This window comes from Ambystoma mexicanum, chromosome 2p (genome assembly GCF_040938575.1).
Source record: "Ambystoma mexicanum isolate Mex_15411 chromosome 2p, UKY_AmexF1_1, whole genome shotgun sequence".
Taxonomy (NCBI): Eukaryota; Metazoa; Chordata; class Amphibia; order Caudata; family Ambystomatidae; genus Ambystoma; species Ambystoma mexicanum.
The window spans coordinates 100992340-101004735 of record NC_090923.1 but is presented as its reverse complement, the minus strand read 5'-3'; the positions used below and the strand labels follow the sequence as shown (position 1 = coordinate 101004735).

The 12396-nt window shown below is 44.0% G+C and overlaps 1 protein-coding gene across 3 annotated transcripts in view; it reads right to left on the bottom strand.

The window, feature by feature from the left end:
• Nucleotides 1-12396, bottom strand: part of CELSR3 (cadherin EGF LAG seven-pass G-type receptor 3) — a 968624-nt gene that overhangs the window by 109273 nt on the left and 846955 nt on the right. For 2 of the 3 annotated variants that reach the window (XM_069643335.1, XM_069643336.1), the window contains one exon: nucleotides 10425-10544. In XM_069643335.1, the coding sequence (XP_069499436.1) occupies nucleotides 10425-10544 (120 nt within the window). Of the gene's footprint in view, nucleotides 1-10424; nucleotides 10545-12396 lie in introns of those variants that run through there. The other variant, XM_069643337.1, reaches the window with a different exon arrangement.

The following is a 12396-nucleotide window of genomic DNA, read 5'->3' as shown; positions in this document are numbered from 1 at the left end:
TAAGTTAGACCCGAGCTACAGCAAGATCCTCCAGACTCCCATGAAGCAGGACTGACCAAGCCTGAGCCACCTTAACAGAGTGGTAGACCCCAGATGCGAGGAAAGTCCATAAAGGTATCCGAGAACTGCAGTGGTGTGGTTTGTGAGAGCCGCGACGAGCTGAAACTGCGAAGTGCCGCTGATCGGAAGTTTGCCCATTGCTGCCGCCGACCTTCTATTCATAGTGCAGGATTTCCCAGACGTCCTCCCTCTTGTCCCCATGAGTGAGGCACAAGAACAACAGGATCTGCAGACCTACACAGGAACAGAAGCCAGCTGGAACCAATTTCTTCTAACCAAAGGTACTGTACAACTAAAGGGACGACTTACCTCATGTCATGTAGCCTTGCTAGCTCTCAGTCGAGACTTGTCTTGGTTGCCTTTGCAGAGTTGCTTGCAGCTTTGCCCCTCACAAGCCTCCCAGCTTGTGGCCATACAGTGATTTCATTTCATGCAAAGATTTCTAAAACGTTGTGCAAGACGTTTTACCTACCTGCATGTAGTGTTCCAGCTAACCTAGACTTTTGCTCCACTAACACTGATTGTCGTGGCTCCCTGAAAGACTCTTCTTATCTCTGACTTTGTGCTTTACCTTTCCCCCAGGAAAGGGTAATTTACTTTGCATTAGAGGGTCAAAAAGTACTTACCTGCTTAAGAATATTTGTTAACCATTGTTTTATTCCCTCATCTTTCTCTTTTAACAATAACCTCAGTATTGCTCTAAATGTGTGATATATCAATTTCCACAGTGTCCTAGTTATTTACGTCACCTCAGGGTGTAGGAAGTGTCTGTGTGCCATCCTAAATGGGTATCTACTGATTTAAAGAAACCGAGAGTGTGTATTTTGAAGTATATTTTTCTGTTACATATATTTGCTCCCTTCTAAAGAAGGCTTATTCAACTGACTGTTAAATTAATAAATAATTGTTTCATCAAGAAACCTTGAGAGTAAGTGTATATTTGGATAATTGTCACTGTGAATCTCTGTGTAAAACCCCTACAGCTCACATTGACCCCTCTTGAGATAAACCTGGCTGCTCAGTCACCCTACCAACTTCTGTAGTACATGCTTATACCAAAGTTTGGGTTAACTATTGCCATGAGGACACGACCGGTTCAGTTTCCCACAGGGTCCTGCATACAATCTTGCCTAACAACCACCAACCCTTAAGGTGGTTGAGTCAGATGAAAGGAAAACACCCAAAATTGCTTAGATGGTCCATTGAGCATGAGCACAAGTCAGATACCCAACATATGAATGCTAATGGTCTCTCCAGAAAGTATGCCCGATTGGATCAAGAGATTCATCCAGGAGTGGATTAGATCCTCATGTCCCTTAGTCTGGGGGGACGAGAGAGATTTATCATGTTTATGCTTCATCCCGTCTCCTAGCAAGACCCCAGCACTTATTGATCGAATTCTGGACTTTTTTCCTTATATCCTGAATGAGTGGCGTCTTTTTCCCCTCATACATTCTTATTTGTTCTAGCTTTTGAGCTCTATTCTCTGTGGTTTACTTTTACTATGGAGACTATGTTCCGCCATATCTCTTTTAAGGCATCTGTGTTGTACCTTTTCAGCACACAGCTCCTTATGGGTAATGTTGCTGGGAACCCATTGGGTTCTCCTTTGAGATTATTTTCTTTATCCTTACTTACTACTGTTCTTAAGGATAGAGGGATGCAAAGTATTCCTCCTACAATTTTATACTATAAGAGATTGGCACACACCACCTTATGTGGAGTGCCAAGGGGATACCTATTATCTCCCTTCTCTCTGTTTTTGTGACTTCTTAGTCACATAGACAACCCTTTAGTTATGGCTGGTGGCAGTGGACGTGTTCTAACAACTATTGTGCTATTCTTTACCACAGACTGTATTCACAGTCTCGGTTGTGCACAATAGGGTCATCTATGTTCTGAAATGGTGACTTCTTTCTTTTATCGCCATTTTTAGCGTGGTTGTCCTTTGTTACTCCTTGTTGTACCATTCTGGGAGGGGGAGGTCTGTGTGTGTGTGTTTGCCTTTGGCGGGAACCTTTTGGTGTCCCCGTCTAGGTTCCCGTGTGTCTGAGCGGGCAGGAAAAGTTGGGGAGGAGTTATTTACCCCTACTCTTTGTCTGCCTGAAAGGAACCAGCTCCGGTTGGGGGGTCTGGCTGTCATGACTGGACAGCCACCCGCCCCTTTTTGTAAACTGCTGAAAGAGATTGCAGAAGAGTGTGCGCTGAAACTGAATAAATGGTGAGCTTCCTGAGGTGAAAGGCAAGTCAAACACTGGCACTTGAAGTAACCGAAGAGGAAGATGAGCAGAAACGCCTGCAGACCCTTTGCATCACCGTGCAGTGACCACGGCTGCCCTGACCCCTCTTCTATCCGATAGAGGAGCTCCAAAGAGGAAGACTCCTTCCCATTGGCTGGTGGGACCAACCAGCCCTGAGACAAACTACAATCTGATCCATCTTCCGAGGTGCTGTGCCTTTCCAGAGCTGCAGACCGCGAATACCAGGAGACCTCCGACCCATTTGTCGTGTAATGTCTAGCGAAGTCAGAATATGGCCAAGTCTTTGCTCGGCTTCAGGTGAATCTCCAGAGACACGATCAGACTCATCCAAGTTCCCTCACCAGAGTGCAGGACTCTGGGAATCTCAGAAGATCAACCGGACGAATCGCGTCCTTTGTTCAATCGCGTCCTTTGTTGGTGCTGAGAAAAACGTGCTAAAACTGCAGACTGACCAGAGAGGACAAAGAAATCCATGCCAGAGATCCTCATTCAAGACCGCTGCTGAGACATCCCATTCAGAGCCCTTCCTTTCATCAACAGACCAAGGAATCAGGAGACCGGGTCCGTCGCTGCGGCACAGATGAGGATCCATCCACAAACATTTCTTCTAACCTAAGGTACTGTGAGGTGAAAAAGTATTGCTTCGGAGTGTTGGAGTGAGTGAAGAGGTGTCCAAGGTGTCCACTCTTACCTCTGACCCAAGCTGCCGGCTTGTGTCCCTTTAGCGAGTCCTTTAACAGGGTCTCCAACATTGTATTAATTCTTCTAGCATCCTTATCTAGAGACTGAAAGTATCCACAGAAACTTTTGCTGTTCTGCTGCGTCGTAATACTTTGAGCCCTGTTGTTTTCATCATGTTTTGAACAGCTTTAAAATGGGGATTTCACAAAGGGAAACAAACGTTTTTGGCCCAAATACCTTAAAATTGGCTTCTTCCATTTTCAATATTTTTGGAATGCACCTACATGTTTTATCAGGAATGAAAAGTGTGGAAAATGAGCTGGCATACTATGAGACAGTCATGTTTTAAGGTTTATCTACATATTATGCATGCAACCTTTAAACTGACTGTAACATATATGTGCATGAGATGTACGCTACATACATGTGCACAAGTACATTTGAAAACTCACTTCAAAAGTCAGGACTGACATTGATTAGTTTTCATATGTTTATGAGATGTATTGGAGATGTAAATTGCATGCATGTACGAAATGTAAAACTCCCATTCTGCTCCTACCCATAAAAAAACTCACATCAAACTTAGATCTCACTTTAATGTGAATGTCCATACATATAGGAGGCATGTACAACGTGCACAGAAGGAATGCATATCTTCTGTACGAACTGCAAACGTACTGTTGCAAATCTAGCAATGCCACCACTAACTCACTGGAGGGATGTTTCTCCTAAATGCCTGGGAGAGACAGAAGCTATTTGATCCCAACCCAGCGGTTGGCTATCCGCAAGAGAACCCGATATGCGAAAACCAACTACAGAGAGGTATGATATGATACGATATTTCATTTATATTGTGCTCGTACACAGGTGTTTCAGAGCGTGACCATGCGAAGGGAGGGGAACAGGGGAGAACAAAAAAAAACAACAACAAAGATCTTACTCGGCCCAGTGACATTGAGAACGTGCAAGTGCATGGGGAAGGGAAACAGGGGGAAAGTGCATGGAAGGGGGAGAAATTGGATAGTGCAGAACATAGGACAGAGCAAAATAAATAATAAGTCTAATAAAAATAAATAAATAAGGGTGAAACACATTAGTAGTGCAGCCAGAAAAGTGGCAAAGGGTTAGGTAGGTCAGGTAGGGAGTATCTGATAAGTGTAGAAAAAGCGTGTGTGGGGGACTGTATGGGTACAGATACAGGCCCCAGTGCAACGGGTGGCACGGAGGCAGTGCAGGGGGATGGCAGGGTGAGCAGGTACCTGGGCCCAAAGGACAGAGGGTGGCCAGGTGCAAAGTGCCGAGAGAGAAAGCAAGTCAGCAGGGGAGAACCGGAGCAAAGGCAGAAGTGAAGAGGTCTTGAGGTGCTTCCGGAAACATAGATGGTTCTCCTCAAGTTTCAAGGTGGCAGGGAGGCTGTTCCAAAGGGAGGTCCCAGCCGAAGATAGAGATCTACCCCGAGCTTGTTTCTTTGAAAAACGACTGACCCTGAGTTAGATGTAGAGGAGCGAAGGGCTCGAGAGGGGAGGTATTAACGGAGTGATGGTTGAAGATATTTTGGGCCCAGGCCCCCGAAAGCCTTCTGGACAATGCAGGTTTTAAATTTAATCCATGAGTCCACTGGGAGCCAATAAAGGGATTTCAGAGCTGGAGAGATACGATCCCAGGGCTCGAGGCCAAGGACAAGTCTTGCAGTTCTGTTCTGGATTAGTTGTAAAAGGCGGAGAGTGGAGGCAGGTAGATTTAGAAAGAGGCTGTTACAGTAGACCAACCTAGAGAGAATCAGCGCCTGGGAGACTGTGAGCTTCTGAGGGAAGGAGAGGAAAGGTAGAGTACCTTTAAGGAGTACCTTTAAGGAGGAAGTTTGACTTTTTAGACACGTCAGAGATGTGTGAGGAGAAGGTAAGTGAGGAGTCAAAGATGACCACAAGGTTCTTAGCCTCGCAGATAGGAGCAGGAGGAGGGCCAAGAGAGACCGGCCAGAGAGTGAGGGCAAATGATGGTGAAGGTGTACCAATGAGGAAGATCTCAGTCTTGAAGGAAGCCTGAAGATAAGTTGGGTGTCATCAGCATTGCACTGAAAATGTGAGCAGAAAAAGGAAATTCAGTAGGCTGAGAGTTGCCAGGTATTGGTTTAAAAGCCAGGGCGAGAGGTTAGACCCCTGGAGAACACCAGAAGTAGAGAGGGAGATAGAAGATAGGAAAGACTCAAGTTGTACCTGGGAGGGTCAATCAGAGAGGAAAGAGGTCAGCCAGGCCAGAGCCAGATTGGTGATACCCAGGTTGTCACGTAGACGATTGAGCAGGGTGGTATGGTTGACCGTGTCGAAAGCAGAGGAGATTTCAAGTAGGATAAGGACAGAGGGAATGTTAGAGTCAATGTTGGAGAGCAGGTCTTTGTGTATATTCAGGAGAGCAGTTTCTGTGCTACTGGCAGCTCTGAAGCCAGATTGGTGTTCATGGAGGGAGCCAACAGAATCAGAATAAATGTTAAGCTGAGAGATGGCCAGCTTTTCCAGAAACTTACACAAAAAGGGAGTAATGGAGATTGGGCGATAGTTAGCCGGACAAGAAGGATCAGCTGTGGGTTTCTTGAGGAGAGGATGCACAAGGGAGTGCTTCAGAGGGGAGGGAAATGATCCTGGGGCAAAGGAGAGGTTGCAGTAATCGGCAAGGGCCGGGGTGAGGGTATCGATGTGGTAGGGAAACCATGGCCCAAAATAACCTGTCAGTCCTAATTCCCCATGACACACATACACCTTTACAACATACATGTATGGCTTATTGTAATGTGGAGAAAGACATCCTAGGTTTCCCCAACAATTACTCTATATAGTGAACGGGAGGAAAAGACAACCAACCACCCCTGAAAAGCCTAAACCAATGAGATCTGAAACTATTCAAATGTACTTATGCAATGTCCTCTCCTCTAAATATACTAATTGTAGCTCAGTTAAGAAGGCTCAACTTAACCAATCAGCTGACTATATTATTTGCTCTGACAGTACTGAGACGAGGAAGAGGAAAAAAGCCCTGACAGCTTAGTGAACCAGGCAAACAGTGAGGCTGGACTCACACACACAGGAGTGAGAAAGAATGTGAAATTGCATTTATGAAACAGTGATATCCTGGCAGGAGAGTAAACCAGGAGTCAGAAAGAAAGCTAACTTGAATCATACGCAACAGCAACCTTCTGGCAGGAGAGTACACCAGAAGTGGAAAGCAAAGTAAACTTGGAAAAGTAAAATTGTATGAGTTTATTGAAGGGAGTAAGCATGCCACTTTTTGAAAGATAAATGAGAAAAACATAAATATCCTGGTAAGGGAGTATGGCAGGAGTTTTAAGAGGAATAGTCATAGGAGAAAGGAAGAACTGTAACCCTTTGAAACCAATGGAAATACAACCTGTGAGAAATTGAAAGGGAACTAGGATTGAGTGACGTTTTGATTACCAGAAGAAATCTAGGGGGCGAGAAACCCCCTTTCTTGGTGGAACTGTGTTATTCTTTTCCTTTCTGCACATTAGAACCATTTGTGTTTTGGAACTTGGAAGGAAGCTACAAGTGATAGCTTATGTGAATACCCTTGTGCACATTGTATTAAGTTTAAAGTGTAAGGGTCAGTTTAGGGTTTGGACACAGGGCAAGATTTTTTGTTTAATATCCTGACATAGACATTCCTTAGTTTTGTTGAGGCAGGGAAACCCCTCTTAGAAGTAGGGATAGATAGGATTTCCCCCAGCCCTCTTTTTCTTTTTGATAAATAAAAGTCTATAGCCAATACCCAATGTGCCACTTTGTGTGTCTGAGTCTTACTCTTGATCCCTTATAGTACGTATAGAATCTGTATTTTTCGAACATTTACTCTGATATATACATATATATGAAAACTCATAGACTGACATGCAAATTGTTTACATGTATAAAAGGTAAAACTCCTATTCTCCTATACTTATGAAATGTCACACTAAAGTCAAATCTTACTTCGAGTAAGTTGTCATATGTATAGAAATGTGCATTTCATAAAGCTTTTCACCAAAAACTCAAAGACTACTTATACGCCAAATGAATTCACCCTTTTTTTCAAAACATCGTAAATTGCATGCAGGGGACCACCAAAGTTATCACTTTTGTGCTGGTGATTCCCCTGCATAAAGTTTGAAATGTCCATCAAGTGGAATGGACAAGGAAAGACTAAAAGTGACGCATACTCACTTGTACTCTTTCATTTTTCCACTCCGTCTCGTGATTTGATTTAGCATTTATTGAGCGTGCACAAAGGCACCATGGCGCTATAAACCAGCAAAGCAAAAAGAGACCATCAGCTGACCTCAACTAAAAGAGGAGGGTCATTATGTTTTGATGAAAAGCTAAAGGATTCTCCATGACCCACACCTCACGAGGCATTGAGTTCCAGCGCTTGGTGGCCACTACAGGAAAAGCACAACCACCAACACAGGAGAGCCGTAACTTACGAACTGCAATAACTGTGTTATCCTGAGAGCTGGGGACATACTGACAAAACGTTTGTTGCAGATACTCGGCCCCAGTACGTGAAACGCCCTGTGTACCAAGCATAGGGATTTAAACTGGACACGTTTCTCAAATGGAGCCAGTGAAGTTGGTAAAAAATAAGAGAAATGTTGGAAGAAATGAGACCTGGGACACCACACGCGCCACAGAATTCTGGAGTGACTGAAGTCGTCATAGGAGGTATAGTGGCTGGGCTAGGTTGAGTGAGTTGTAGTAGAAATGTACACAATGCTTTTGGAAATGTACACTCAGCCTGCCAATACGCTTTGCAGGCAGTGTTTACAATGGATTCCTATAGAATTTGCCTGGCTTTACCAGGTGCAAAACCAACGCAGATGCAGGCGTACAACGAAGCACACCCTCGAGACAGAGGAGGTGAGCATGGCTGAGATCTTATCTCCGCTCTGTGCACCTCCTCTATCTTGTCAGTGCAGTAGAATGAGGCAGCACGTTAAATGTAGACGTAATAGCATTTTGATACTTTCATTTAATGCACCGCCTCCCTGAAAATGAGGCTATTACACTCTAAACACTCATACACCTTACACCAAACATACACACAAGCTATTATGACACACAGTCTGATGCCACATGCTCTTACGCCACACACACTTACTGAAAACTTGCTTACAACACGCACGCTTACGCCATGTGCTTGTAGGCCATACATTTTATGCTACACACTTACACTACACTCTTCTGCTAAACGCTCACACAACATACACTGACACGCAATATGCACAAAACTCATACGTTAGACTGTCATATGCAACACACTGACAAAACAAACACTCATACGCCACGGACATAACATACACTCATAAAACCAACACATATATCATATACTCATATGCTATACACTCATTTGCCATACACACACAAGATACACTCACATGCCCATATAGCACACACCTGACACGCCTATGCCACACACAACTATGTCAGATGGTCCGTAAATACTCATGCGCACTACATTCATATGCCATACACACGACATAAGCACATATGACATAATACATATGCCATAAACTCACACTACACGCCAATCCAGCATATGCCCTATGAAATTCAGTACACTCATATGTGATACAGCTATGCACAAAGAAATCCTACGCTATATATACAGGGCATCCACTCATATGGCATAAACTTATACAACATACAATTATATGACAAACACTTATATACAGCATCCACGTATACGCTATGAGGCATACTCCCCACAAAAAATAACAGAAATAAAATTGAAAATAAAAATACTTTTAAAAAAGAGTTATGGTTACTCTAACAAAAAGGAAAGTCTACAAACATGTATGTGGCATATGCGGTTCAGGTGTATGCCGTATGTGCATATGAGTAGAAATAACAACTTTAAGGTACACACACTCCCTCTATACCTCTCCCAATTCAACTATGAAACTCCAAGTATAAACATGCACTCCATACCACTACAAATCCAACCTTAACACTTACTTTGACAGTTAGGCAGGTTACATCAATACGATAGTTCACTTGAGTGTTAAGGTTGGATTTGTGGTGGTATGGAGTGAGTGTTTACTCTTCAAATTTTATGGTTGAATAAGTTGTTGTACAGAGTTGGCGTTTCTACCTCAACGGACATGCTCATGGCGTCTCGCGAGAGGCTCCAGTGCAAGTCTTTGTTAATCGAGACCATTGTGACGAAAAGCCACGGCACTGAAAACGCCCCTGGGTGGATGGTACTCACTCATTGAAGGGAGCTTCTCGGGACAGACTTGGTTAGGAAGGCCATTTGTGTGGAAGAGGTTTTAGACAGAAGAAAGTGGAGCAGATATCACAAGCCTCTGACAAGCATATTTAAAGGTCTGCGCATTTGACCTAAAAAAAGGACTCGGGATACACATGACCTAAGCCAAAAAACTTCCTAAGACCCGGCTGACAGCGCCTATATACAAGGTAAATGGGATGAAGGTGCCTGCGACCCTCCCCAACCCTTGATCTCATTGAGACAAGCCAAAATCACGGTCCTGAAGAAGATGATCAATATTTTTCATCGAAACCGGTCGACCATTTTATAACTAAGGATATCCCAGAAACCAACCCGGGATACCCCGTGAACTAAACCATATAAAACTCTCTAGTATGGATGAAGTTCAGTGTTTTTAAATCTCTTCTATGAATATTCTATCGTTCTTAAAGAATCATCAAGTGATCTACGACTCGGGGACCACACACTTCTTATGAAGGTCAATAAAAGAAAAAATAGTTCCTCTCTGAAATGTGGCCCCAAGTTCCTTTGAAACAACAAAAGCATCTCTGAAATGGGCAGCAGTCCCATACACCCCATGCCTAAGGACAGAAGCCCCCATATGCTATGAGGAACCTCCTGTGAAATTTGTCCTCTGAGGTCACCCATTAAATGGTACCAAAATAAGGATAAGCCTCCACACTGAAATTGTGGAGCCCAAAAAGTGTTCATGTGTATGGTTGCCAACAGCGGCACAGAGTCTTCCTTCCATTCCTCAAGATTCTGCCTTGTGGTCTCTGTGCATAAAGTAAATTATTCTGCCCACAATCACTGTATCTAAGAGGGCCATCATCAGGCTGCACAAGGTGTAACTCCTCCTGTTGATTTACAATATATGACGCTTGTTTGTTAGCAGTTGAAAACATGGCTACTCGTGAAGCAAAATGCCTTCTTTTGACTATTATTAATATTGATCATTCTATCAGGGATTCAAAATAGGAACACTGTGTGAACCCTACTGTGCCAAACAAATTGGCGCTGTGGTTTCCTTCACCAAGCACCCCTTACAAACTGAAAAAAATGTAATATGCAAAAAAAAAGTATGGAAAAAACCTCCAATCCAAAAGGTCAATCAACATTTTATTTGGAAAAAGATTGCCATCTTACCATCTTCTGAGCTGGCCTGGCAGCTTCCTCCCCAGGACTTTTCTTTCCAAGACATGCTAGTTTCCAGGCGTCCTGGACCTCTTTGTTTAAAACACAGAACATAAGCAGCACTGCTAATCCCTATAAGATAACAGTAAGGAGAAGATGGACATTACAGAAAGGAAAGGTTACATCTCAGTGATCTTATTTCTGTAAATAGGATTTAATGTGTCCACTCGTTATTGGAATCATAAATCAAGGAAGTGTATTGTTTGTACCAAACAAAGGGAAGAAATTCTCAGATCTCGACCGAGGGTCTGCAACCTGTAGCTCTCCAGATGTTTTGGACAACAACTACCATGACCACACCCCATTTAATATGTTGGCTGAGTATGAAGGCAGTAGTGTCCAAAACCTCTGGGGAGCCAAAGGTTGCAGACCTCTGATATAGTCCAACACACGCACCTGATCCCTGAGGCCTTCTTATTACCCATGCTCATATCTTTGCAAATCCTGGATGCTCAACATAAACGTTTATCTCCCTTAAACCAGGCATCCCATATCATTTGACTCTCCAGATGTCTGGGACTGCAACTCTCATGAGTCCTCTAATTTGACTTTGCCGGCTAGAACTGATAGGAATTGTAGTCCAAAACATCTAGGGAGCCAAAGGCTACTGCCTTAGCCACAAGGCATTTCAAGGCTCAACATAGTGATCGAGATAGAAGCTCTGGTCATATGACAATAAGTGATGCTGCAGGGTGCTGCCAGGTATAGTGGTACTCACAAAGAAAAGGACAAGCAGAAGTGTTATGCAGGTTTGAGCATTATTGGCGGGGGCCAAAGGATCTTTTGCAGATTATGAATACAATTATTCAATGAATGATCCTCTTTAAAACAATACATAGTCAGTAACCTGCTCAAGAAAACTAGCTGAAATATTAACAGGAAACATTGTAGATGCCATGTCCAGAATTACATCATCATGCATTTATTTTATTATCCATTTATTTTGCACTGCACTTTGACATTCTACTACCCCACTTCTAGTTGTGAGATTCAGGGAGGGATTAGAGCAAAACAAAAGAGGTAATGGCTGGAAGGTTTTGAATTAATCTTAACCTCTAGCATTGCTCTGGGCAACCCTCCAGACCATCGCCTGCCAAGCCATTTCAAAAGGGGAAAGACCGTATGCAAATCAGCCTTGGTCCCACCCCCAAAGGGGCAGTCCAGCCTGAACTGCTTGGTCACATCGTTTCTGCACAAGAGGACAGTCATCCCCAGACATGTTTCGGCCTCAATGGGCATCATCTGTGAAGAGTAGCTTGGGTCTCTATGCCCAGCAGGCACAGAACCCACGTCTGGGCCTAGCAGTTCGGGCACTGCTGCTCCCATTGGTGGCAGTACCTGACTGATTTGCATATGGCTAGACCCCTTTTGCAAGGACGCAGTTGGGCTAAAACGCTGTCGTGTGGAAGGTTGCCCAGAGCAGTGCCAGTGGTTCAGATTAATTCAAAACCTTCCACCCATCACCTTTTCGATTGTTGTTTGTCTCCCTATGTGAGAGAGGGTATGGCCAGATGTGGGTGCCTTGCTCACTGCACCATAGGGAACCAAGCTGCATCTCACCGATGAGGCCCAAGAAGGCTGAAACCTGTCTGGGTTTACTTCAGTTTCCATGCAGAGGGGACCTGGCCTAGCAGTTCGGACAGGGCTGCTCCCATTGGTGGCAGTACGTGACTGATTTGCATATAGCTGGATCCCTTCTGCAATGGCGCAGACCTACAAAACGGTGGTTGCCCAGAGCAGTGCCAGTGGTTCAGATTAATTCAAAAACTTCCCGTCACTTATGGGGTTTTTGATTCAGGGAGGGATTAACTGCTTTTCAAATGCTTCAACTCTGCATCACACACCGGCACTGGAGCCCTCCCCCTGTCCATTGCAGGAAATCTACTTCTACTCTCTCATTAAGTGTATATACTTCTGAGCAGTC